We start from the raw sequence: 27,462 nt of genomic DNA on the forward strand, positions 1-27,462 counted from the left end.
TAATATACTGTACAAAGCCCAGATAGAGGCGGGCCCAGGGTATATCCACAATCATTGGTTTGGACATATTTGATCACTCCGATCAAATAGGTCCAAACCAATGATGCATGATGGATGTTAGTCAGCCAGACTTCTGTGGTGCAGGTTCTTATCCACAGGGACCCTTTCCCTCTCATTGGTGACAGCTGCTTTATCACTGCACCACCCGAGCGCAATTAAACATGTTCAGTGACTGTTTCTGGCTCTGAAAACTAAAGGTCATTACACACAGCGAATATGCAAATATACGCAAAATTCGGACACGTTCCGAATAATTAAAAGGCGCTTTTTCGCTTCGCTTTTTCACTCTGTGGAAGCTTGCATTGACTTTATAAGGTTTTTTAAAAAAAAGTATTATTCGCATGAAAAAATCGCCCCCGGTGTTTAACGGAGCTGATGTGAATCTATAGTATGTTGTTTTGTGACTGCCGTTGAAGTTATTGATATGATCCTCTGTGTGAGTTTGCTATTTCCTTTTAAGTTCAAGCTAGAGGTTTTGGGCTTTGACATAACAGTGTCTGGGCTTGTGGCTGTATACTGTCTACTGTATGTACTGTAGGCCTATCCATCATGACCAATATGCATCCATTCTTTCTTTCTTTCTTACCGTATATGATTGGAAATGTTATTATACAAATTATACAAAGAAATCTTTTTAAAAAATGATTAAATTAACTCATCACAATAAAACAGAAATGAATGATGCAATGCAATGCAAAATACACAGTACAGTCCACACTGTACATGGTTAAGTCCCTGATGTCAACAGTTAACATAAAGAAAGCTGTTCTTCCTCTGGTGGCTGTTCTCCACCATCTTCTGGACCTTGTATTCCATACTTATCAGCAATCATCTGCTTCAACTGACTCTTGAAAAACCCAGCCTGAGAGTAGGATACACCAAGATACACATGAAGAGAAAAAACTATTATAAATAAACCAGCACATTAAGAACCCATAATAAAATAATGGCAAAATACAATATATACATACAATGGAATAAAAATGGCCTGGAATGTCTGTGGTAATGCTGCACAAAACACCTTCCTAATCAAGGTGTTCCACATCTCCAAATGTGTGGTTCCACTTCCATGTCAGAGAAATGTATTTTGGTTTTGTTGAAAGTAAGAGCACCTTTTCAGACATCATTGCCTTCAGTATTGACAGCATATTCTTCATTCCTATTTTAGTGTATATCTCATTTGCAACATTGAGAGAAACAAGACCAAGAGTAAAAACCCATTTGCAGCTCTTAGATTCCATGCTGCAAACGGAACTGGAAATTGTCTGAAGGGTGGCACAGAGGAAAATCCATAGGGTCGTTCTGGAAACTGCTAGATTGTGAGATATCTTGTGTGAAAAGTTGATATTTTGGCCTGAGGGTGGCGCTAAAGGATAGGTGACTCAAATAGTTGAGGCTCATCACATCTCATCTGCCCATTAATAACTACCCTGTTATCCGCACCAGGAGGCCGGAACGGCCGAAGGTGGACGATTATGTTTTCGCCCTGTGAGTCTGTCCGTCCGTCTGTGTGTGTGTCTGTGAACAGCTAATCTCCGGCGTCGTTGGACCGATCCACTCAGTAGGCGAAGGAAGAACCTCTGCCCCAAATGTTTCAAATCGGCCTCATGGTGGCACTTTAAAAGGCCAATTTGCATTTTGGTCTATAACTCTTGAACCGTTTTTTCGGCCATTTTCCGTTTTATTCCAAAACACTTTGTGATACTACTCCTACAGATTTTGTCCAAAACTCGGCAAATCGGTATCATTGCTGTGGTCACATGATCATGATATATCTGTCAGTTTGTTCAGATGCCCTTCTGATTGGCTATGATTGGCTTTAAAAAAATAGGGATGCCAGGTTGAAAGTGGTGACAACTAAGCTGGAGAAAGTTTGGCCTGGTAGCATTGGCAATAGAGAAAAGGCCATGGCATCATCACATTGAGTAGGGGTTATCCTCTGTGGTTATTGATGGTGCACAGAAAATGTCAAGGCAATCCAGCTTGCATGCAGTTTTCTTTTTGTTATTTTGTTTAGCCTTTATTGACAGGAAACATGGAGAAAGAGCAGGGGAGTGACATGATGCAGCAAATGGCTGGGAATCTAACCGGGGGCTGATGGTCATGAATTAGAGCCCCTGTGGCATGCGCCCTAACCATTCGGCTATCAAGTCGGCCCAAGCTAGAACGTCAATAGTAGCTAGATATGTTGTTTGGGACCAAAGTAGTGGACGGATAGACTGACATACTGACCAACCGACAGAGAGACAGCCTATATTGCCTTGAAATGAACTTACAGTATGCAGACTATGCACAGTACATTACCTTATATAAGCCAGTAGTGATCAAAGCCAAAACAGCCAGGCCTCGCAGGGTTTCAACAATAATCAGTGTGTTGAGGTCCGTCTCTGTCTCTTTCTCAGTGCACACCTCTACCACAGACTCAATCTGAGGGGCGGTCATGAGAACAATTAAATCACTTTTTTCTAAGTCTCCTAAATAGTGAAAATGAAGAGTGAAATTAAAGTAGAGATGCAATGTTACCTTTCGAATTGGGGGATTATTCTCAGAGTCTGTTGAAAGGAAGATGTATTGGTTTCTGTCATACTCCAAAGTGGCTGTGCTGATCAAAAGGAATTTGGCTGACTGGAGACCAATCTGTGGGTCGGAAACAAAGAGGGAAGAGGATGAGGAGTATTGTTTGTTAGAGGGTCTGTTTTCAGATACATTATTCTGCCCACTGCCCACTACCCACATGGGCGGTAGTGGCTCAGGGGTAGAGTGGCCGGTTAGAGTGAACTGGAAACCGCAAGGGTCCCAGTTCAATCCCGGGCTCGGGCGCTCCCCCAGAGTTGAAGTGTGAACCCCTAATTGCTCCCGATGAGCAGGTGCATCCCTTGCATGGTTTCCTCCGCCATCTATGTAAAGCGCTTTGGATAAAAACGCTATATAAATGCACCATTTACCCACTGTTTGTGAGTATTATGGTCACCTAGTGGTGGTTTTGTATAATATGTTTTGTTTTGCACCATGTGATGTTTTTTGATCCTTAGATCTTGCCATAGTTTCTCAGTATGTGTTCAGTGTTTGCAAGACAGCAGAGGAAAGAGCATGCTAGAACCTATTCTTTTGACAAGCCTTGGAAAACATATGACTGTAAGCACTTGTAGTCGGTTAGTCTATTTTGTGATGTTTATCCAAATACTATTGAACCTACTTGAAGCTAAATTTGATGTTTTATGCTTGAAGCTGGCTGAAGCCAATTAAGCTAATCAACCTCACTGCTGGCTACAGCTGCATGTCATTTAAGTGCATTACAGCATGTTTGGTGACAGCAGTTTGATTGTATGTGTTTTCATGTCTATTGCATGTTGCATTTATGTTTTGACCATATAATACAGAATGCATATTTTTCTGTATTATCTGTATTGCAGTTTTACAACTTCTCCAGTGGCAATAAACAGCCTAAACTGCAAACCTTTTGTGCTCATTGGAAAGACTGTTCGCTATCTGCCAAACTAGCCTGTCAGTTCACCTAGGAAGGGCAGAATATACATATTGTAAAGTACTGTTTAAGTTTAAAACAAGCTATTTGAATTTCATTGGCCCTCAATTAGCTGACACTTTGACAATAGGGTCCCTTAACAGAAGCGATACCGCTAACCTTGATGTATAATAGTTAATCCTTGTTTTTTATTTTATTTTTTCTATTGTTGTTGTGGTTATTAACACTGTTATTGTTTTGTTCTTGGTGTAGTTATTCACCCATCTACAGATTGTCAAGCCCCAAACAATGTGGTTATATTATAATATGGTCCGATGTAGGTATGTGGAGTCTATATTTGTATCTGTGTGCTTTGTTTTGTAACGTGTCTGAGCTGAGCTGTTTTGTTGGGAATCAAACAAATGAATGAAATCAAGATTCATATTTATTCATAAGGGTCTGTCTATGAAAATGGCAAAAATGTAGATCTAAACTGTAATTTTAAGTGTTAACAGAACAGCACAGATTTTGGAAATAATCACCTGATTGATCCATTCTGAGCTCAGGATGGCAGAGATGATGTAAACGTCATGCTGATCTTTCACCATGGACACGTTGCATCTGAACACTGTACATCTGGCAACAGTGCAATCCTATGGGCAATTAAAGGACAGATTAAACCAAATTCAAAGCAAGATGAATAAATGCAATCATAATCATTTCAGCATACACTAAATTATAAATCTTACTAAATGCCATAAGTGATATTTCTAACTATACATAACTGATATTTCTTTTGTAATTTGTGGATAGTAGCTGCCAAAGCATGGGCCACTTTACCACTGTATGTGTTTTCTTGATGTTATCCACAAAATATGCGAGAGTAGGTTCCTCATCCTTATCTCTGTAGCAGCCTGGAATCTGTAAATGATGTTAGTCCAATGGAGAATATAACATTAGAGTCACATCAATAGGTGCAACTCATTGAACTCAATTGAATGTGGCATGAGAAAAAGTTGGTCACGGAGCAGTTTGAAGGTTGGTGTGGTTGAGCTCCAACATGCACTCAAGTGTTCATCCATGATGTGAGTCACCTTTATATAACAAGGATCCACCCAGATGTGTTTTTTACCCAGCTTCACCGGCACCTTGATGACCACAGTAACGTTAAAGGCTCTCACATGGTTTAAAACCTGAGAGCAGATAGAACATGATAGAAAGAAGGGGGGTATATTCCTTGATATCACTTAGCAGTAAACCTAAAAGCTGAATGGAATTGATAAACATAAAAGATTTACATAACATGTTTTACCGTAATTGATTGTGTAAGTGGTGTGTGCAGATCATCTTTTCCAAAAGTAAAATTGGTGTAGCTGAGTGAACTGAATGGAAATAGTAAGCATTTAATCTATGAATTGAGTTTTACTTCATTATAAAACCAAATCAAAGTTTTGATCTGATCTCAATCGATAATTGTTAATGTAATCACTATGTAATTACTATGTGAATGAAAAGAAACAATGCAAACCTTGGATTGGAAATGGAAAGAAAAATGCTGTACTTCACATCAATCTCCTTCTGTTGATAAAGTTCACTTTCTTGGGAATGCTCAGCATTTCCACTGAAAGAGAAGAGAAATAATTCCTAGTAATGTAATAATAGAAAGCACACAATCACAAGGTTTTCCACCAGACAACAGTACCTTGTTGCATTTGCAGTGATCAGCATCTTTCTGTCATGTTTACTGTTGATATCTATCCCATAGGAGACAGTGAAAAAAGCCTAGAATGGAATGGATCAGACAAAGCACTTTAAAACACTTAAAGGATGACTTCACCGATTTTCAACCTATCTTCATATAATTGGTCCTCACTAATACTCATGATAAAATGGTACAATTTTTTTCTACTTGGTCTGTGTCTCATAGGAGGGCTGTGGACAGTCCAGAAACCCGTCTACCAGTGACATCATCGTTAGGCATTGTTTTTCCAACAAGATTTCACTTTTTTGATTTAGATTTTTATTAACACGAGAACAATGGCTTATTTTATTGCATTGCAACTTTCCAGGAATAGAAAGCCTGCAGTTTCTATTAGCTTGGATTCCCCATTGATGATGTCACTGGTAGACGGGACTCTGAACTGTCCACAGCCCTCCTCTGAGACACAGACCGAGTAGAAAAAAATTGTACCATTTTATCATGAGTATTAGTGAGGACCAATTATATGAAGATAGGTTGAAAATCGGTGAAGTCGTCCTTTAAGCCTATTCATCTACCAAAACAGTAAAAAACAAAAAAAACTTTTGACAATTGTTTTATCTGTCCTTGCAGATACTGTATGTGAGAGGAGAAGATATGTGAAAAATCTAAAAGTTGAACCTTGGCATTGCTTTTGAAAATAGGCTTGTCAATGGTGCAGTCACTCTTCCCACGTGATAAACCATCCTCACTGTCTAAAGAGTTACATTCCACTCTTCCCTTGGTAAAGACAAAGAAAACGACAAAGCATGTTGATCACACATCTTCTTTGATCAATGAGAACAATTTATTAAGGCTGAACTTGGGGTTAGTTACGTTGCATTGACGTTACCTTGGCAATACTGCCTTACCTGCTGTATGGTGAACTTCCTGTATGAGAGCCCAGGAGGGTATGTGAGAGTGACACGACTGTTATACGAGTTCTGCTCTCTATTCTCAACTGACACCATTATGTTCAACAGTTCATCTATGCTCACTTTAACTTCTGTAGAGCTGATGCAAAAACAGAAAAGAAAAGAGTTTTTACATTATGTCTTCTTAAGTGTATGAGGAATCATTAGGAGAAAGGGGAAAGATCATGTTTGCCATTCACTTTTCTTTTATATGAGACATGTAAGAAATGTTAAATACATCCTCTGTTGGTCAACCCAAGAACTAGACCAGTTCAGGTTGCATGTAAACATTGACCTCCCAGCAGTCACAACAGACAAATACATTACTTTCTGGTGAAATTGGTGAATTTTTGTTAATAGACATTATACACTATTAGTACTCTATATCACATTTCAATCTAAAGGTGTCTCTCCACCAAATAGACTACTACTTCAGACTACTACATACTGATACTCGAATGAAGTCGGGACGACTCTGGAGATCAGTCGGTTGGAAGGTGTGGAAAAAAAGTTTCTTTCTGTGCACCTGAGAGCCAACACTGACAGGCGGCTACTATGGTGCTAAAAATATCCCATGGCTTGATGTCTTTTTCCACAGCAAACACATGAACACGTAGATGTTAAATCATTTGAGAAAGATAACGACTGCGGTGCAGGGTGCTTAGGGCATGGGCACAAGGTTATCTGTATTTATTAGACTATTTTGGTGTAGCCTATATCTTTTGTATTTAAAGGGATTACACCATGAATTTGAACTTTTCCTTATTTTTTTGTGGGTTTTTGGTCTCCCCTGCCTCTCTTCTATCCCAAAAAATACCCCAGTTTGAGCACTCAGGCTTTCACAGCATATCTGGGGTTTTATGTAAATTGGTCTCAAAACAGGCCCCCGCACGTGACGTCACAAGCGATACAATCCCTCCCGTTTTTCAGTTCCAACATAAAAAAAATACTGCCTTTTTCTTTTCACTTTTTCCACACAGAACCAGGAGATAACATGCATACACACTGGCTCAATAGCGCCACATGCCAAATCAGGACAGTGTGGTATTGCAGGTGAAAGTGCTTTATATAGACCCTCCAGAAAAATGCGATTATGCGATCGCATTTTTTACCGCATAATCAGCAAAATGGCACATAATTATGCATAATATCGCATAATATGCGCATTGTATCGCATAATATGCGCTTCGCATCGCATATTTCGGCATATTTTGCAACTTTTCACATATTTTGCAACTTATCGCATATATCGCAACAAATAGGCTTCAAGGCTCAATAACTCATTATTATTTGCTAGCATTTTAATCCCCCTGATGTTTTTTTTTATTATTATTATTGTTGTGTGTTTGTGACTTTGAGCTGTGTCTTCATGTTTATGTCTGTGTTTTTTAAATTCATGATTTTAAATCCCTTGTGGTCTAGCATTGTGGCAAAGGAGAGTTATTTTTAAATGTCCTTTATAACGAAATGTGACATGACTTGACAGACAAGCAAGCTCCCAAAATACGTTTTGCCTTGTTAAGGGCCACAACAGGCTGTAGATTTGATTTTACATATTTATTCAAACTTTTTATAGGGTAAGAAATGGCACTGGTTCATCAACAAAGTAACCACACTCTTAGAGGACATGTGTACATTATGTCTCACCTGGTAAAGTTGAAATCAACTTTGAGGTTGTCAGTACAGCGGTTATCAGTGCCACAGTTGATTTCAAACCCTAACTGTTGTACAAGGGAGTCAGTCAACCGTGTTAATCACATTTTCTTTCAAACAGTAATAATGACATGATGGTCTTACAAGCTGTTTGAACATGAATTTACTCTGAACTGGAAAGCCATAAAGCTAGCTACAGTATATGCCGATTATCCCAATGGCCAATCATTCTGGCAATCTGCAAGCTCTAATGTCAAGCTCTCTTGGAAAGAGTAGTCTGTCCTCTCTCAAACTCAAAATAAAAATAATTACCATTGCATTCTACAGTAAATGTGGACCTATGAAACGATAGGCAGGCAGGCAGGCAGGCAGGCAGGCAGACAGACTTACAGGATGATATGTGGTTGGCTGAGCTTTCGGTTCAAGGCTTGGACTGAGCTTTTCTGAAGATGGAACACCTTCAAAGGTGAATCTAAGTTCATTAGACAGTTCATTCAGAGCATCTTCTGGACAAGCCTGTAATGAGAGGGCATTATTATGAAAAGATTCGTAGTCCAATCTTCAATAAAAAAAGAATGATCTAATGTACACTTATTTAGATTACCAACCTACCGTAATGTCAAATTTATGTGAAAAGCAGTGTGGCTTTGTCATGTTAAGGGTAAACGAGTTGAACAGCTCTCGTTGTTTTGGTGTCTTGATGTAAGCACGGTTGTTTGGAGTTTTGCGGGTTGAATCCAGTGTCAATGTATAATTAATCCGCGCTTGAGCTGGAACAGTTTAGACTTTCATTAAAAAGTTACTCCCAACATAAAAGTATTTTAAATGCTAAAATGGCTCTGTGGTGTATATGTCACAGTACGTTTGGAGAACCAGTACGATTGAAGACAGAGCGCTCGTTTTTAGGCACGGGGCTTCGGGGCGATGCGGGGCTTTTCGAGACAGGGTTTATTAGCGAGGCTCGCGAGGAGGAGGAGCTCCTCCTCCTTCTCCTTCTCCTCCTCCGTGTGTGTGTGTGTGTGTGTGTGTGTGTGTGTGTGTGTGTGTGTGTCAGGGAGAAACTAAAACAAAAGCCAGCAGAACACAATAAAAGTATCTTAACAGTCCACCTGATTCGAATGCTATCTGCATTGAATGGGGAAATAGGCGAGTTTATTAGACCTTTGAATGGGCGAAATAGGCGACCTACTTACCTACCCACGATTTATCAGACCATTCATTGGGTGTTATCAAGACATACTAACCTACCAACTGACATGACTTAATAGTTCAGTTTAGGTTTCGCTTTTGGTTTTGGACCCTGACGGAGGCGCGCAGTCACAGGCGAACTGTCACCCCGTGAAGGACCACAGAGGGAGCTAAGGCGACCGAGTTGCCGTCCTGAACGGTGTGACGTTCGCCTGTGCCTACTCAGCGCCGTTTGAGTTATGTACCGATAGGCACAGAATCGTAAATATTGTTGTGCGGACTGCTCCGCCTCCAAGTAGGTCAGTAGCTCCTGAATGAATGGTCTGATAAATCGCGGGTAGGTAGTAGCCTATTTCGCCCATTGAAAGGTCTAATAAACTCGCCTATTTCCCCATTCAATGCATTGATAGCACTCGAAGCCGGTCACACACGCGCGCACGTGTGTGTGTGGTCGCGGCAATATATGCTTGTGCACAAGCCTGGCTTGTGGCTCCCTCTAGTGTTGCTTCTACAGAATTGCTGGGTGGGTGGTAAAAACGAGCGAGCCTTCTTCAATCGTACTGGTTCTCCAATCATACTGTAACATATAGACAAGAATTGCAAAAACCTGAGTGGCGAGTCATAGTGAAGCAGACTTCAGCTGTGTTGTTCAATGGAGAATTGCAGTCTGGGTTGTTGGTGGGGATCTGGTCTGGGCTGAATGTCACCTGTGCTTCCACCATTACTATTGGCTTAGATCTGGAAACGGACAGAATCACTGGAATTCCTTTACTCTTATTTACTTAGTAAGGGAAAGGGCAATAGTACAGAATTCACTTGATTTACCGTAAGAGTACCATGGTGCAATAATCTAAAATGTATTTACAGTGATGAAAAGTAACTTTACTTGAGTACTGTACTTAAGTACAGATTTTGAGTATATGTTCTTGAGTATTAGATTTTTTTTTACTTTCACTCAAGTACATTTCCAAGACAAATATTTTACTTTTACTCAAGTACATTTCTAGGAAGGCTGTGAATTACTAGTTAATTTTAGCTTGGCTGTTCTTTTTCCCCTTCTTCCCTAAAATGCAATTGGCCATTCTTCGTTCTTCAAAGAAGGAAACCTATCCCTAGGTTGTCCTCTGAGTCACTGCAGGGGGGCCACCCATTTTCTTCTTTTCTGATACCTTTTTTGTTTTGTTTAATATGTCTGAAAATATGCATGAATCCAACATACTATTAGCAAATATAAATTGTAAGAAAGACTACCCAACTATACCCCCAACCCCCACTGTGTGGAGGACAGTAGCAATTTAGGCAACAGATGAGTTAAACAATATAGACCCAGTATAGTAAAAGTGCACATACTTCAAATAATGAAAAATATAAATGATAATGAGTCATAGATAAGCCCTAATACAAAGTCAGACCAAAAAAATCCCTCATAATATGGGGTTGTGGTACAAAAACGTTTGAGAACCCCTGCTCTATAACAAAAAAATCTGCATTTACTCCTAAATGTACTCAAATATGCACTATTGGGCCCTAAATTTACTGTAATTAAGGGGGGGAGTATTATATGTATTTAGCCCCTCATTTGTAAAGGTAATGTGCATGCTGTTAAAAGATCAGCCGGCCAGGGTGACGGGTTGTTTTGGTAACCGGAATACTAGCCCCATAACACGCTCGCCCCCATTTTTTTCGCCGACCAGCGGTTCTTGTATTCTTGTATTCATTTTACTGAGGATAAGGTTAGAAATAAGTTTAGGGTTAGCCATAGTTTAACTAAGGTTAAGTTTAGGAATAATAGGTGAATACGGCCGGATTTGCCCCGGGGTGACAGTGTTTTTGGGTGAGCGTTTTGGTATGCCTAGTGCCGACAAAGACAAAGTTGAGGTGCGCATAGCAGAGCCGCGCACACGCACGCCAATTACACCATTCTTTATATTTACCTGAGTAGGAGGACAGCACCCTTTGAACCCACTGCTAAGTCAGGCAGGCTGTCTCCGCTGAGGTCAAAAGAAGACTGGCTAATAGACAGACCAAAGAACCGCAGTCCAGACTGAACATCAGAGCCAGGGATCCTCTAGATGAGGAAAAAAGGTTTTAAGAGATCAAGTTATAATACCTGGCCAGCAAATATAAAACGTTGCTTGAATCCATTGCCACTAGATTAGCCTTTGACTCTCACACACCTGTGAGTAAATGGGATTGATTGTTTTTCTTCCATCACCATGGAAAATATAGATGCTTCCTTGACCATCATTCTCTAGTGGTGCTCCCACAGCCAAATCATTGAATCTATCACTGTTGAGATCAGGCAGTGGAGCAAGAGAGGAACCAAACCTTCCTCTTTCTCCTGCAACACCTTTCAACACTGATTGTCTATCGAATTGACATTCAGCTCTCTGGTGGGAATATAAATAACAGGAATGAGAATTGTAATTTGAATTCTCATACCAGAGGTCAAATTTATGCATTTTATGACAGAAAGTTACACATTCTTTACCCCGTGAGTAAGGCTACAGACGTAAACCCTGCCCTCTCCATCTTTCTCCGTGAATGAAGGAGCAGATATGAGGATTATGTCAGTGTATCCACTTCGATCCACATCCATGGTACAAACTTCTGCCCCAAAATATGCTCCAATCTGAAACTGAGCAAGCCAAAAATCCTCACTCAAAGGATGATTCATCACATTTATTATAAAATAACTAGACCATACCCGGTGAGGTGCGCAGGCAAACGTAGTTGCAAACGTGGGGTTATTGCACGTCCTGTTGCGCGTCCCGTCCCGTAGCCCCCCCCCCCCTCCTCTCGCGTGTCCCGTTACGGCCCCCCCACCGGAGCCGTCCCCCGTCGCCAACACACACACGCGCAACCCGTCGTGAGCACACACACACACACACACACACACACACACACACACACGCACACGCACACGCACACACACACACCCTCATGCGGCCAGAGCTGTCCCCCGTCGCGAACACACATACACGGCCGTCGCGCGAACACAAATAATGTACATTTTGACACGTGCCTCCCCAACGTGCATGCGCACGTGCGTGTCCGGGCAATACACGGCCGCGGAGGCGAGTGTTCTGTGTGTGCAACAGTGTAACGCTGTGGGGCTGTAGATGCGACGCATGCGCAGTTTGATTGGCCAGCGTAAGCATGGCGACATTCTTTGACATAAAAATGCGAATAAACAGCAGAGATTTAGTGATATTGAAAAACGGGCTTCGCAGTCACATGCACATGGTAATGGTCAATGGCTGTGCGCAATTTGAGATCAATAGCTCCAGGCACTGAGGAGAACCGGGCAGAAACATTTTTGGGCTCACAGGTTTGGGCTCCACAAACAGGTGACGTGCATCACCGTTCCAATGACCAAAACTCGGGATTCGGGATTACTCACACCCGGCATGGCAGACCCGTGAGCAGTGTGCACTGGTGTACACTCTGTAATAGAATGAAAATGTAAAAAGATAGACCAAATCGCAGGAGATGAAGTTAGAAGTTTATTTGAATAAAAGGAAGGTAAGAATTAAATGGTGTGAAAGACAGTGGCAACGTCGTCAGGTCCACAGATTGTCATGGCAGGGCCCGCGGAACGGGAGAAAAGGAGAAGGCAGGAGTCAAGCACACAATGTGCCATATATGTTAAATATGTGTTACGTACTGTAATACAGCATATAATATTATGATATAATAATGTATTATTATATGTAATAATATATAATAATATGATATATAACATCATTAATACAACATTTATCATAGTATAAGATATAATATACATAATAATACATATTATTGTAATGTCTAATATTATGATATCTAACAGTTTATTGAAATAATAATTGTAATATGTAATTTATTTATATATAATAACATATATGGAATATATATATAAATAGCCATATAATAGCCATATTCATATGTATATTATTTATATAGATCCACCGTCTTTCTCTCGTGTAATACTATATAACATGTATATATGGAATATATGTAAATATCCATATAATATCCATATTCATATGTATATTATTTATGTAGATCCACCGTCTCTCTCCCTGTCGTTTTTTCATAAACCTGGTTGCTTGTTTCTCGCGCACAATCTGGCAACACAGAAAGCAGTCGGTCGCGTCGCGAACCTCCCCCCCACACGCGCACACACGCGCGCACACACGCGCGCACACACGCACACACACGCGCGAGCGCGCACACACACACACACACACACACCCCATTTAATGGCATTTCTATCCCTTGGACCCCAGTTTATATCGTAAAATGTATGTTAATTTAACTCTGAGAGTGTACAAATGGAACCAAATGGACCCGTTAGAGTCCATTTGGTTCCATTTGTACACTCTCAGACTGAGTTACAGACCCATAAGGGTCCATTTGGTGCCTAATCTATCATTTAGCTGGGGACCCCCTGGAACTCCCTCAAGGACCCCTGGGGGTCCCCGGACCCCACTTTGAGAACCAATGGTGTAGTGTGTACACACACACGCACATCCCGTCGTGGAGGAACAGAACACACACAAACACCCGCGCATATAAAGATCTAACAGGCGGAGCCGTTCCCCGTCGGCCGTCGCCTAAGCGGTTTAGGGGCCATATTGGTGGTAGTGTGTTTTGGCGTTGGTTGTGAAAGTGCAGGTGGGTGTGGGGACGCGTTGTGAGCTTGTAGATCGGCTGTTTTCCAAGAGGCAAGGTACATGTGTGAAGGCGCTTCGTTTGGCCTTCTTTTCATAGACCTTGTTGCTTGTAGGGTTCGTTTCGTTTGGCCTTGTTTTCATAGACTTTGCTGCTTGTTTCTCGCGCGAAACCTGGCAACGACACCAAAACACCAAGACACCAAGACACCACCGGTTAGTCAAATTATAGGAGGATGTATGTACTGTGAATATTATTTTGAGCACACACCTGTGGATCTGTTGAAGGGTCAATCTTTTGGGGGGTTTTGCAGGAGGAGAACACCATTACCATCCCCATGTGTTTATATCTTGGAGCACCTACAATGGTGAGTTTGCCACTTGTTCCTATGGCAATTGCCATGGAGTAACCTAGGAGAAAACAGCACTAAGTAAAAACATTAAGTACTTGATTTTTGAAAGAATTAACTATGCTTAGGGTGCATTTAGATGCTGTCAAATGTTGCTAATGTTGATTATCACCTTCCCACCAAGAAAACAAGAAAGAAATGACAAGTCATATTCTACCAGGTGGTGTGTGTGTGTGTGTGTGTGTGTGTGTGTGTGTGTGTGTGTGTGTGTGTGTGTGTGTGTGTGTGTGTGTGTGTGTGTGTGTGTGTGTGTGTGTGTGTGTGTGTGTGTGTGTGTGTGTGTGTGTGTGTGTGTGTGTTTGTGTGTAATTCTGTCTGTGTACAGCATATTAAGTTGTGTTAGCGAGGAACTGCATGAGTAACACGCACACATAATCTTCAGCCTGGCAGAGATAACAAATGGGACAAATGTTTCAAAGCGTGTGTGTGTGTGTGCGTCCCGACTCCTAGTATTTTTTTTTTCATAGACCTGATTGCTTGTTTTTCGGATTGCTTGTTTTTCTCACCAAACCTGGCAACATTGAATATGCGACACTAAACGCTAATTTATATGTGGTGGCAAAATTTTTAGACACCACACGGGTCTTCCCAACAATAGAGAAGATTAAAGTCAGGGTGAACATGGCCAAATAATAACTTAATAGCCAAACTAGGTCTAATGAAGCACGCTAGCATTTAGGCTAACTCTGTTGCCTGAGGCCAGCACTGTCTGCAACTGTTGCGGTGTTGAAGGAGGGGAGCGGAGGGCGGTTACTGCGGAGGACGGGCCGTATCCATTGGCTTAAAGGACAGGCAAAACGGGGAAGTGTCCCCATTGGCTTTAAAGGAGTGAAGGACAGCCAGGATAGCCAATTTTTTGGATGACGATTAGACGATTAGACGACTGTTTATAGACTCAGGTGCTCTTCGAGCACCTGGTAAAAACTGCAGGTTTTAGATATGTGGTGTGTCGGATTACATTGGACTAAACAATGACTCCCAAATGAAAGCTATGTGTCTAGAAGTCTGATGTAACCTTCAGAAGATTAAGGTCTTTCATTATTTGGTGGTAACGGCATACAATACAGTAATATAATAAGAAGTTAATTTACTTTCTCACCAAAATAACTGTCAGGAACCATAATATGGTTACCGATGTTATCGGTAAGCTCCTTGAAGTTTGGCTTCTGGTGGCGCATTGATATTTCCTGGTAGCTCCCCCTCCATTGGAAGGCACCAACAGCTGCCATCTGGAATCCTACCTAGTATAGGTGCAGTAAACTGATGTTTTTATGGAACATTTTCTGCAACATTTTGTTCCATATTTTCACAGGTTGTGTCTCATCTCCTTTGGAATTGTAATATCATAGGCTGCAAAATGGAATGGGCCTAATTTATGTTTTTAAAACTATATAAATAATAATACAATAATAAACACTAATTATGGTGTGTGTCTGTCTGTCCATCCAACTAATTATGGTGTGTGTCTGTCTGTCCATCCATCCATCCAATCTACAGTAATAGCATGTAATTATCTCTGCCAGACCGGGAGGCGAAGATTATGTTTTAGCCAGTATCCCAAGAAAGACACTCCACCTCATGGTGGTGCTACATCAGGCCACTTTATGGTTTGGCCTATGACTCTTGAAGCGTAGGTTGTATAATAAAATAAAGATAAGTATGTACTCCATACTTTTGCTTTCAAATCTCAGTGGGCAGGGCCCATTTCTTACAATCTTAGGCCCAGTATTCCAACATCGCAGAAGTCTGAAAAATGTTTTTAGTGTGAGTTTAAGGTTAGGGTTACAGTAGGGTTAGGCTTAGTTTTAATGCCTGCCGTCTGACCAGTGGAAAAATTTGATGTCGGACTAATGACATGACCATATAATGAACGCAACATCCATCCATTCATACCCAAATTGGCATCACATGTTATACACCTTCAAATTTTTACTTCTGCCACAAACATCAATTGCACCATCTGTTTCCCCCTCTGCAGCTTCATCATGTCCTGATGGCTGCACCCAACAACTGACACAGCCTTGAAAGAGCACACATTTCTAGTTTTACTCTACTTTTAGCTTGCTGAAGAATAGCAGCGTTTTTTTTTATCAACTTCTAGATTTAAGGTTTAACAACAATAAAAACATGCCACTTCACCTACAATTTGCGCATCTGCTGAATGCCTCACACCAATTCACAGAATCCAAAATAGGGTTGTAGAGACAAAAATATGTGTAGAGACAACAAAACGAATGTTTGTGTCAAAAAACATAAGCCAAGGAATGAGAATGTTTGCATTGTTATGCATTTAGCTGCATATGTTTCTGAGACTATATTGCACAGTGTTTTGATTACCCCAGGTACATAAGCAGCACTGAATCCCTCTTGAGCCATTTCCAGTTTCAATGTGCCACCGCTTGTCTGAGATCCTGTAAAGACAAAATAAATCAACAACAAATATCTGGCTACTCAATTGTGAATATGAAAATGTGATGATTTCCCTGCTAAGCCAGATTTTATTTTGACATTGGAACTATACCTTCAATTGAAAAGATGCTGTTCTGCAAAGCACCCTTGATTTCATCAAGAGCTTCAAAGCCAGTCACTCGAAACACGTGCTTGGATGGATTGGTTGCAATGGTGCTCAACTCTGCTTTTGCATCATCATCATAAAAAGCATCTCCAACCTACAGAAGATAGGGGGCGCTATTAAGGACGTCTTAGTTAAGACCTGGTCTTATTACTTAATTTAAAGACGTGGAGGCGTGACCAATGGCATTTTGCTATTATGGGTGCGGTAATCTGCGCACTGCACCAAGGCGCTATCCGGTAAAGCGGCCCTGAATTAGTCATGGGTGTGTTTGGGCGTTACTTTAATCAATCCAATCAGAGTACCCGCTGCGGTAAAGCGGCCCTGAATTAGTCATGGGTGTGTTTGGGCGTTACTTTAATCAATCCAATCAGAGTACCCTCTGCCATTCACTTTATTGCAGCGCAAGACGCAGTGCTATTTTCCGTGCATTAAGCGGAAGCGGAGCTACTGCTGCCCAAAATATCTGATCTCCAAGCAGTGGCGTAATTTGCCTAGGCTTGCTGGGTGATGAGAACCCATACACAAGACTTCCACGCAAGGGGGCCCTCCAGGAGGGGATTAATTAATTAATTAAAGTTTATTAATTTATGTTTTTAATAAATAAAAATAATAATAAGTCATACTTCTAATTTCACAGTCACCTTCTTTGCTGGGGGACCCGATAATGCAAATTGCTATGGATACCATAAACAACACATATTCATATTGTGCAATAGCAGCATATTCGTATCAAGCAAACACAGCACAGAGGCCCCTTATGGATCGAATAACTGTTGCTATTATATGCTTGTGTAATGTCATTCTCTCTATATGCCAATGCTGCGGTTATTTTTTGCACATGCACGTTTTCAACAATTTAATTCATTTCTGGTATTAATCATCATGATATTTCCTTTAAGTGTACATTTTAAAATGATGAGTGAGGCTAGTAACTTACGCCAATGGCAAACCGTACAATGCCTTTCGCTGCAGCTAAGGAAGCAGCAGAAGATAAGTCATATCTGTCATTAGATGTTCCATCAGTAATGACTATCAGGAACTTGTTCACATTTGGTCTGGATCCTCCATTTCCTGAAAAAACACTGTTGCTGTCGGAATAAAAATAAAATGAAATGAGAGAGTACAAAATTCTTGTCATAAAATGTTTGAGATTTGTAGTATGTTGTCAATATAAAGGCACTTACACAACATGTTTAATTGCTTTAGCTGTATACGTCCATTGTTTTTTTTGAGAAATATGATCAATTTGAGATCCCCAATATCCTGAGGTGGCAAAAGTGTTGAAATAATAGTGGATGGTGGGGGTTGAAGCGTACTGGGCAACTGCAAACTGCAAACACATACAATAGAAAAAATGTAACTCACTGTTTTGTTAATTCTTTTCTGTAACACTTTAGAATAACTATTTGTTATAAGTAGTTAATAGATCATTCATAGACTGTTAGTTGATGAGTTATTAATGACTTGTTCAGCATTTGTTAATAGTTAGTTAAGGACTAATAACAATGCCTTATAACAGTTAATAGATCATTTATAAACCATTAGTTACTGAGTTATTAATGTCTATAAATAGCTTTGTTAACAGTTAGTTAAGGAGTTATAACTATGCCTTATAGATACTTAATAGACTACTCACAAACTATTAGTTAACTGACTTGTTAACTGTATGCTAATGATTTATAACTATGCTTATAAATAATGGATTATGAACAAGCTGTTAGTAAATCACTTACTAATGGCTAGTTAAGTATTTGTTAATAGTTTATATATGATATTGGGACGTTATTCTAAAATTGCAACTATTCCTCATTTACTTACTTACCTTAACAATCTGTTAACAAATATTTAACAAGACATTAATAACTCATTACCTTATGGTTTATAAATTATCTATTAACCAGTTAAGGCCTCGTCATTAATCCTTTACTAACTATTAACAAATGCTTAACAAGTCATTAATAACTCATTAACTAACAGTTTATGAATGATCTATTAACTACTTATACAAATAGTTATTCTAAAGTATTACCAGGATTCTTATGTCACATCTATGGGACGCACTTCTTATCTGCAGCTGCGAATTACACTCTGACATGACCAAACCAGATCTAGGCCTGTATGGTGCAAGATGCTTATTAGCCTGCCCACAGCAATGCATGGCATGTCATTGTTATCGCTCCTGTCTATGAACAAAATAATAAATTGTAAAAGTCGTTCTGGATAAGAGCATCTGCTAAATGCTTCAATTGTAAATGTAATCTATTTTAAAAAAATACTTTTTTTAAAGGAAGGTGGTAGAAATGATCAGTAGTCTGCCCCGAAAACATGACTGTTTAAAAAAGGTAAAAGTTCAAGGTCACAATCAAGATCATGGTCAAAATGGCATAGGTCATATCTGAGAGATGAGGTTTCCTCATGGGAAATTAATTGAAATTGGAAAGAATTGGAAAGTTAAATGATGTAATCCTTTGCCATATGTAACATCACAATGTGCCATCTAATTCTCTATGTCTGTGGACTGGGCAAACTTTCATGACACTTGGAAGGAATGATCAGTAGGTCCCAATTAAAGGGATATTTCACTTTCAAAAAAACTTTTGGTCATTTTATCGTCTACTCAGGCTTTTGTGAGCCCCCCAGACCGTTTTTAAGTTGCTTGATTTAGTATTTAGATATTTGATATTCATTTTATCAGACACGCCCCCTTCCTATACAAACCCATTATAACTTCAAACTCCATTTTTAACATGTTAGATTCGTCAAAAACACCCGTCCTTGGTTCTGGTGACTCACCCTGCCCTCCTAATATGCGAGGGGGCCGTGTTTTTTCGATAACTTTTTTCATTTATTTTTTATATATTTTTTTGAAAATGAAAAACATTAAATACATTAAAAAAATAAAATAAAATAAATGAAAAAAGTTATCGAAAAAACACGGCCACCTCACGTATTAGGAGGGCAGGGTGAGTCAGCAGAACCAAGGACGGGTGTTTTTGATGAATCTAACAGGTAAAAAATTGAGTTTGAAGTTATAATGGGTTTGTATAGGAAGGGGGCGTGTCTGATAAAATGATTATCAAATATCTAAATACTAAATCAAGCAACTTAAAAACGGTCTGGGGGGCTCACAAAAGCCTGAGTAGATGATAAAATGACCAAAAGTTTTTTTGAAAGTGAAATATCCCTTTAAGGTCATGGTCAAATTTACATAATCGGTCATATCTCAGGAATGGATAAACGTAGAACAGTAGACATTTTTAGAGGGTTTTCACACCCCATGTGTGTTCTTTTTCTTTATAATATTCGTTTTTTTCTACTAATACATCCATACTGCTTTTTATTCAAAGTATAAGACAACTGTACCTGTATCTAGAATTAAATAAAACTAGAAAATGTTCTCCTCGGAGCACAGGTCTCCGCTATGTCAGGTAGGTTATTGTGGGCCAGCAATTTTCGGAATTTGCCTATCAGGATTTAATATGAATAATCGGACGGATCCGTCTTGATCACTTGACTATAGAATTAATGTGTATCGATGTGCGTGATATTTGGACAAAAGTAATATAAAAAATTATGATTTAAAAAAATCTGCCTCCTGATGGTGCAGATCCATCTTGATCACATGACTAGTATGTGTACCGATTTGCATGAAATATGGAGTAATATTTAAAAAAAATGTTTAACATAAGTCGGCATCCTGGTGGCGCTATAAAAGGCAGATGTGAAAAATGCAGGGTAAAGGTTTTTCCTTGGCCTCGAGGGAGTGCGCATACAAAGTTTTACACAGATCGCTGCAGTTATAGGTAAAAACACGAATCGGCCAGTTGTAGCACCACCATGAGGCTGATTTGAACATTTTCAAGTGGCATTTCTTCCTCGGCCTAGTGGGAATGGGCTTTCACAGAAATTGCATGCTGTGTTCATGATTTGAGGCATTTTGTTCAAAACAGAGCAAACGTTGGAAGCCAATCTTTGCCAATCAGGATGTAATATGAAAATCTGAAAGACCCGTTTGGTTTAATGACTATAGAGATACTGTGTACTGATTTGCATGATGTTTGGACAAAATCTGTAGGAGTATTGTCTAAAATTGTTTTTTGCAAAAAGCGGCCTCCTGGTGGCGCTATAACAAGCCCATGTGAAAAATGTGGGGCAGAGGTTCTGCTCTGACATCCAGGGAGTGTGTGTGCACAGTTTCGCTGCCATCAAGCCAACGCTGCCGGATATTAGCTGATCACAGACAGACGGACACACATCTCGGTCATGGTGAAGACAATAAAGGTGGAATTTTAAAAATGGTTCCAAGAGAACAAATCATGCTTCAAGACATTGATTTGCTAGTGGTAATTTTAACTGGTTAATAAAATGTTTGTAGTTGTGATTGACCCATTATGTAAAAATCTAAACAAAAACGTGGAAAGTAAAGCCACCCTTCCTAGTATCTTTGGCCCTTTAGCTGAACATCATGCTCCAGCTCATTATGTGGTGGATGGTTATCCCATCATTGATGACATAATGTCACATATAATTATTTATATCTATGGTGCCTCCACTATGTGAAGCTCTACGGTGCAAAAAAGCAATGTATTTCTTATTTATCCGATCAACATGTTTTCAGCAGTATAGAAAATAGGCCCAAGTGGTTTTGAAGAAAATGAACGTATCTGTGAAGTTAGAATTTGACTTGACCAATTATACTAGTCCTACCTGTGTATCTCTTCTCATTAATGAGCTAATCACACTTTTCACAAAACTTTTCATTCGTAGGAAATCATCATCGGAAACACTGCCTGAACCATCCAGTAAGAATGCAATATCTGCTGGCACCCCAGGACACCCTGTTAAAAGATAAGAAGAAAAGAATAATACCTAATCTTCATTACTTTATAATGTAATTAAATCAAAACATTATTTTTAAACATATCAAAGTTGGTTGATTTATACATTATATACTATACAACATACTGTATACACAATGTGATAACTGTGTTATCCACTGTGTCTTGTTTTAATCTATATTTGTGTGTGTGTGTGTGTGTGTGTGTGTGTGTGTGTGTGTGTGTGTGTGTGTGTGTGTGTGTGTGTGTGTGTGTGTGTGTGTGTGTGTGTGTGTGTGTGTGTGTCTGAAATGTTGAAATGTATGCATCCTTTACAAACAAACTGCCAGAGGCGAAATTTTAGCATCTGTACTGAAAATTGGTATCCAAACCTTTGCTAAAGAACTAGAGAGACAGGGAGACCCCTGTTACTGAACAAACACTCTGCACCTTAAGGTACAGTACTCTAGTTAAAAAGATATATATATATATATATATTGCAGTTAGTACTTCTATCAATATACAGTATTTACCTTCAAGAGATGACGGCACAGATGCTCCAACCTTGTCGTTTGCACTAATCTCTAAGCATGCACCATTGTATGTTGTGATAGTTGGGCACTCTCTTGGAATGGTTGGACCACATGCCTGAAATGGGAAAACAGAATGTCTGAACTCATAATAGAAGATTTTGTTTTGTGGAGAAGTTACACTGTCACAGATGCGCAGAGAGAGAGAGAGAGAGAGAGAGAGAGAGAGAGAGAGAGAGAGAGAGAGAGAGAGAGAGAGAGAGAGAGAGAGAGAATTACGTTTCTGGATAAATTACACATATTACTGTTTAGGAATACCTTTACTTAGGAATAATATCCCTGAATGTTTTATTGACAAACGACTTTCGAAACATAAACCAAGTAATTAAGACTCTTTGGTATTTACAAATAACATAACTGCATGCAGTTAATGAACTCACAACTGTCTTTCCTGTGGTAGGGTCATTTGTCATTGTCAAGCCAAGGGACATGTTGACAGCAAAATCTGGCACTGTATTTAACATAACCCAAGGAAGATGGAAAGATGAATGTGAACATATTAAATTATATTGTGATATTGTAATTTTAGTATCATAGGTTTAAACAACCACACTATTAATATATGCAGAATTAAACAGATTACAATACGTCACAAATAAAATCCCTTCCCTGTTTCATCGTAAGTCAAACATTCAGTATCTATTTCTGAGTAGTCTGCGATCATCTTATGTCAGGATTACTCTAAATACTTTTCACCTTACAGTTCATTAATACATATCCAGTATTATTATTACAGATGTTTTGTTCTAAAATCATGTAGTCACCACTTGAACAAAGTGATACCGTCCTTATAAATGAGTGAATGCAAACAATTTTTAATTAACTTTTTATGTTGATGTTAATGTTGTTGTCTACCTTCAATAGACATGGGGCTGCATTCCTCTGTAGAACATTTATATATTTGTCCGCTCCTGTCTTGTGAAAGGGGTGCACTGACAAGTAAGCTGGGAGCAATCTGTGTCCTGAAATGTGTTAACAAAATATTGAATACATCCAGAAATGTAATTTGTAGAAACGTATCCAGTGGCAATTAATGACTGTTGTGAAAAACTTTTATCATGGGGAGAAATTAGGTCAGTGTTTTAGACGTGTGTTCAGTCACACAAATCCATGCTCTGTCTTTATTTACCGTACCTTGATTGTCTTTGAACCACCTTGTATCCAAATCCATCACCAGGTGCACTCAAGGATTTCCAAACCGCAGGATCAATGTTAAAACCAAATGCAGCTTGGAACACTGAGCAAAAACAAGGAACAACAGCTCATCAATATAATTAAGAAATGTTACTGTACTACTGTATATTCATACATTTGTCAAGTTTGCAACTCCCTGCGTGAAGGGGATAGAAGGAGATAGAAGGCTATAATTTTTTGTCATTTATACCAAATCTCACAGCAGACAAATTTGAGCAAACTGGTTAACAACTTTCCTTAGCTAAATGTTGTTGTAAAAAGCTCAACTACAAGTGAAAGTTGCTCAGTCAGATTTGTACTTGAGTTAAAGTTCTGGAGTATTCAAAAGTACATGCTTTAGACATTTTCCAAAACAAATGAACAAATGACAAACGATTTTCCAGAGGTTTTCAAAAAATATCAATAATTGTGAAAATAGCAGATCTAAAGCTCACAATGTGTCGCGATGCAATGCGTTGTGAGGTTGTAGATATGCTATTTTCACTATATTTGAAATAGGGCTTAAGTGGTTAATTCATAATGTACTTTTTGCCTTCCTAGAAATGTAGTAGAGTCAAAAGTATTTTGAAATGTATCCAAAAATACAAATAATCAAGTAAAGTACATATACTCAAATATTTACTTAAGTACTAGCCTACTCAAGTAAATCATCCTCTACGTTACTGTCCACCACTGGTTATAGCAACAGTGGTTTATGTTTGCTATTGGATTATTATTATTATTTTAAAGTTTGCATATAGGACTGTCAGTTGTTGAAAAGACTTTTTTTTAAATACTATTAGTTTATGATGTCTTACGTTCTTAAGTATGCCACATGCCTGGTTATCATACAAGCATGTTGATTTCAAGCTGTGTTCGGAAATACAGTACAACACCGCCTACATGTATGTGCTGCCAGACTATCAATCTGACTGCTTAATTCATTAACATTATTGTATTCATTATGACTTAGGTACAGTTCATATTCATAATAATAATAATTAAAGGTAGATAAGTGATTAGCAATTATTCAAATACTTGCAAAATGGGTCTATATTCTGATAGTACTCATTGCTATAGTGTTTGTTCAGTAAAAGGAGTCTCCCATCATGTCTCTCCAGCTCTTTATTAAACAGAAAACGCCTTTTCAGTGCTCTCTCCTGATTGGCTTAAACGTTGTCACCTATACCTGAAAATTTACTATATTCTCTATACTTAAGAGCTGGAGAGACCCCTGTGACCGAACAAATGCTCTGTAGCAATGGTTACTATCAGAATATAGTGCTTTAACCTTTTTAACAAAAAAAATAAAGAATCCAAAACATTTCACTTACCCTACCTTTAATAATAATTAAGTGTACAATTGAATTTGATATTTCTTAATGTTGGTATCAAAGCATTTATTTGTATCTCCCTAACATATTGTTTGGAATCATTACACCCTTACCGAAAATGTTGTATGTTGAATGTTACTGAGAGCAATTTTTAGATTGTGGTAAATTGTTTGGCCTGTTCCTGCAAGTGATATGAACCATTACGCACGCACGCACGCACGCACGCACGCACGCACGCACGCACGCACGCACGCACGCACGCACGCACAAACATCAGAGCACCAAGTGATTGAATTCTGTTTTCACTCTCCTTACAAGGTAGCAACAAGGCATTTACAGGAAATGCAATTTTAACAATATGACAACATCCTGTTGTTGGTAAAGGTGAGAAATACAGACATTCAAAGATGTGAGTATCTCCATTCCAGGCCGACCAGGCCGGCCGGTTAAAAAAAACGGCCGAAATTAAGTAAAAAACGGCCGAAATTAAGTAAAAAAATCGGTGCGTCACAGTTGGCCGCACACCTTACGGGCCTCTCTATCTGAGATTCCCAGGCTGAATTAGGAGCCCAGCACGTCCCTGGTTAGCGAGGAACTGCATGAGTAACACGCACACATAATCTTCAGCCTGGCAGAGATAACAAATGGGTCAAATGTTTGTGTGTGTGTGTGTGTGTGTGTGTGTGTGTGTGTGTGTGTGTGTGTGTGTGTGTGTGTGTGTGTGTGTGTGTGTGTGTGTGTGTGTGAGACAGTCAGAGAGCTAGCCAGAGCCTCGCTTATTCTCGACCTGGAGCGACGCAAGGTCCCAAAAACGACCCCCCCAGCTTCCTTGGGTTTAAAAAGAAGCCCAGTGGTAAATTGGACACCAACGCAGCCGGTTTTGGCGTAAACTCTGACTGGCCCGATCTGAACGATCTGTGTAATTGGACTGATGTTACTCTGGAGTGGAAAGGAGCGGACGACGAGACGGTGAGCGTCTCTGAGTCTGTGATCACAGGCCAAACAATTGACCACAATCTAAAAATTGCTCTCAGTAACATTCAACATACAACATTTTCGGTAAGACCTGTCAATCAACGCGCGCGCAACAGTAAGCCGCGACGGAACATCAACCGCGCTCCCCACCATCGGCGCGCGCGCACCTTCTAGCGCTGAGAGCGCAGCAGAGGAAACAGCGATGGACAGGACTGCGGCTGCAAGGGAAGCTCGCTTGCCTGCAGTCAGCTGATCACTCCGTGTCCCACTCAATTCTTAAAAACGCAACGATTGATAAGGATATTCTCATCTTCACGGTAAAGGCACGCCTCCAAGTGCTGCCAACCAAACTGAATCTGTCCATCTGGTATCCCAATAAACATGACTCTTACTGCCTACACCATGGATGGACAGTATCAGACCATAGAGTCCATGTCCCATATATTAAACGGTTGTAATGTTTATAAAGGACTGTACATAGCCAGGCATGACAGAATTGTTGACATTATTACCAAAGATGTGTCACCCACGTTTGATTCCTCTGTTGTGTTTTACAAAAATTCTTGTGTGAAACCAGAAATGTTTCAATGCAATGACCCCCATGTATTTGCAAATATAACTGCAAACACACCGGATGTCATTGTGATTGACGAGAACAGCAGAGAGGTTTTCCTATTGGAAGTTGGCTGTACTTTTGATCCAAGTTTAGAGGAAGCTTTCCTTACTAAGCAAGTAAAATACCAGCCATTATACATCTAGGCTACAAGTGTCATTGTTTTTATATTTGGCAGCTTGGGCCATGTCCACAGGCTGGTGGTCAGGGGCATGGGGATTATGGGGTTGTCGTTGCCCAAGTGTAAGACAAAGCAGCTTGCAAAATATTGCTCAATCTCCTCCATTATAGGCAGTCGATCTATTTGGAGGAGAAGGTCCTTCTTGTACCCATAATTTTTCTCCGGTGTTGGTAATATGGCATACTGAAGTGTATTATCAATGTTAACTGTGAATAAGTTCATGTGCATTTGCTGAACTTGTTTGGATTGAAGCACTGGGACACATGTTGTTTCGAGTGTGCGGGACATCAAAAGCAAGCAACTGAAAAATATTTGTGCCCCTGTAATGTATTTTATAAATGTGTGCCTTGCGTGCGTGCCTTGCGTGCGTGCGTGCGTCCCGACTCCTAGGATTTTATTTTTCAATCTGCACCAAACTGTCAACACACTATCTCTAGGGAACAATATCAAAAATCCCAGTTGATGAAAAGCTGGTACATCTCCATGAGCAAATTAATATTATAGAGGGCATATTCATAAAGATGCAAATACTGTAACTCACAAATGTTTTGACGTAACACCACAAAACTGTGTATTGCTTATCAGCAGACAAGCAGAAGTCGGCCCTCCATTATTGGCCCATGAAAACAAAAAGGTGTTGCTAGATAGCTTATTATTTCCAGTTTAGGCCAAACAATGACCATGCCGATTTTTCCAAAAGGAAAATGGAGCATTTACCCCATGCTGTCACTATGGCGTATTGTGCTCACCTGTTTTGTTGTTATCGTTAAAATAAAATATTGTAAATTAAAATGCTGAAATTATACATTTCCAGCCAGGCAAAAGCATCCGACATCCAGCATAAAATCAACTATAACACTGATTCTATTGACATGCTTTTACTGTGAGCTATACAAACTCAGCAGCTTAACTTGAACACGTTGTTTTTTAAGTACAGCCACTTAATATACTAGTTCAATAGACTTATTAATGATATTGATATACTCACAGAGGATCACACAAGGCAAAGCGTGACCCATCCTCTCCTGTGATGAACGACTCTGATAAACCTTTTTGCTTCCTATATTCACAGTGAATTAATAGCCACTGCTGTGTGAAATAGAGAAATGAGAGAGAGAAACAC

General features: G+C 39.7%; 1 protein-coding gene across 1 annotated transcript; it reads right to left on the minus strand.

Moving 5' to 3' along the window:
* Positions 1 to 437: 437 nt before the first annotated feature.
* Positions 438 to 27,462, minus strand: LOC308104989 (integrin alpha-M-like). Its single transcript, XM_080455625.1, has 29 exons — positions 27,328 to 27,462; positions 23,198 to 23,300; positions 22,919 to 23,007; positions 22,444 to 22,514; positions 22,007 to 22,121; positions 21,364 to 21,494; positions 18,479 to 18,487; positions 16,603 to 16,750; positions 16,419 to 16,492; positions 15,181 to 15,322; positions 13,943 to 14,082; positions 11,508 to 11,654; positions 11,194 to 11,406; positions 10,951 to 11,084; positions 9,609 to 9,754; positions 8,441 to 8,598; positions 8,219 to 8,344; positions 7,823 to 7,896; positions 6,134 to 6,275; positions 5,904 to 6,002; positions 5,226 to 5,305; positions 5,052 to 5,144; positions 4,836 to 4,905; positions 4,618 to 4,716; positions 4,364 to 4,444; positions 4,066 to 4,176; positions 2,584 to 2,697; positions 2,365 to 2,487; positions 438 to 922 (listed from the first exon to the last, which is right to left on the minus strand). Exons 1-29 carry the CDS (start codon positions 27,356 to 27,358, stop codon positions 809 to 811), a joined length of 3,177 nt encoding a protein of 1,058 aa, XP_080311751.1. The 5' UTR covers positions 27,359 to 27,462; the 3' UTR covers positions 438 to 808.

The sequence above is a fragment of the Gymnoscopelus braueri genome (assembly GCF_963280865.1).
Source record: "Gymnoscopelus braueri genome assembly, chromosome: 17".
NCBI lineage: Eukaryota > Metazoa > Chordata > Actinopteri > Myctophiformes > Myctophidae > Gymnoscopelus > Gymnoscopelus braueri.

What these genes read in the sequence shown, in the direction of transcription:
- LOC308104989 (XM_080455625.1), bottom strand. Translation starts at nt 27,358, where the DNA reads ATGGGTCACGCTTTGCCTTGTGTGATCCTCT. An exon ending in GGAAGTTCACCATACAGCAG is followed by an intron (nt 6,003 to 6,133) that starts GTAAGGCAGTAT and finishes GTCTTTACCAAG; the next exon opens with GGAAGAGTGGAATGTAACTC. An exon ending in TCAAGAAAACACATACAGTG is followed by an intron (nt 4,177 to 4,363) that starts GTAAAGTGGCCC and finishes AATTGCCCATAG; the next exon opens with GATTGCACTGTTGCCAGATG.